The sequence below is a fragment of the Penaeus monodon genome, chromosome 33 (genome assembly GCF_015228065.2).
Source record: "Penaeus monodon isolate SGIC_2016 chromosome 33, NSTDA_Pmon_1, whole genome shotgun sequence".
Taxonomy (NCBI): Eukaryota; Metazoa; Arthropoda; class Malacostraca; order Decapoda; family Penaeidae; genus Penaeus; species Penaeus monodon.
The window spans coordinates 11,710,100-11,710,561 of NC_051418.1; the positions used below are offsets into that span (position 1 = coordinate 11,710,100).

At 43.3% G+C, this 462-nt stretch overlaps 1 protein-coding gene across 1 annotated transcript in view; it reads right to left on the minus strand.

Moving 5' to 3' along the window:
- Window positions 1-462, minus strand: part of LOC119594246 (receptor-type tyrosine-protein phosphatase C-like) — a gene marked incomplete at its 3' end in the record, with an annotated part of 35,196 nt that overhangs the window by 2,276 nt on the left and 32,458 nt on the right. Inside the window, 1 exon segment of the mRNA XM_037943315.1 lies at window positions 79-133. Within this exon segment, the coding sequence (XP_037799243.1) occupies window positions 79-133 (55 nt within the window).

Sequence of the window (462 nt, forward strand, 5' to 3'; positions counted from 1 at the left end):
GCAGAAAGGAATAAGAAGACAAGCTTTTCGAAAAAATCGGCCTGAGAAATTCAGTTGGAAAAAAGAAATAAAAAAAACCTGGGACGATCTCGGGGTCTCGATTGAGGTGAGCGAATTCCGGTCTCTTGGCGAACGGAAAAAGGTTCCAGGCCCCCTTGGGGGCAAGTCCCTTCAGTGTTCTTGCGGGCCCAGGGGAAAGCCCCGAACCCTCTTTTGATTACTTTGGTTAAGGGGGGGGCGTTTGGTTGGTTCCCATTCAGGGGGTGTCTGCCTATTTTGCGAGTGGAACAAATTTAAATAAGGAATTAATGGATGCGTAAATTAATGTGGGGGTTTGGTTTTTTTTTTTTTGTGATTGGTAATAGGGGGTAATTAAACAGTGGGGTTTGTGTTTTTTTGTTTTTTTTATGATTGGTTTAATTAGGGGTAATAATAATTTGGGGGGTCCCCCCTTTTTTTACG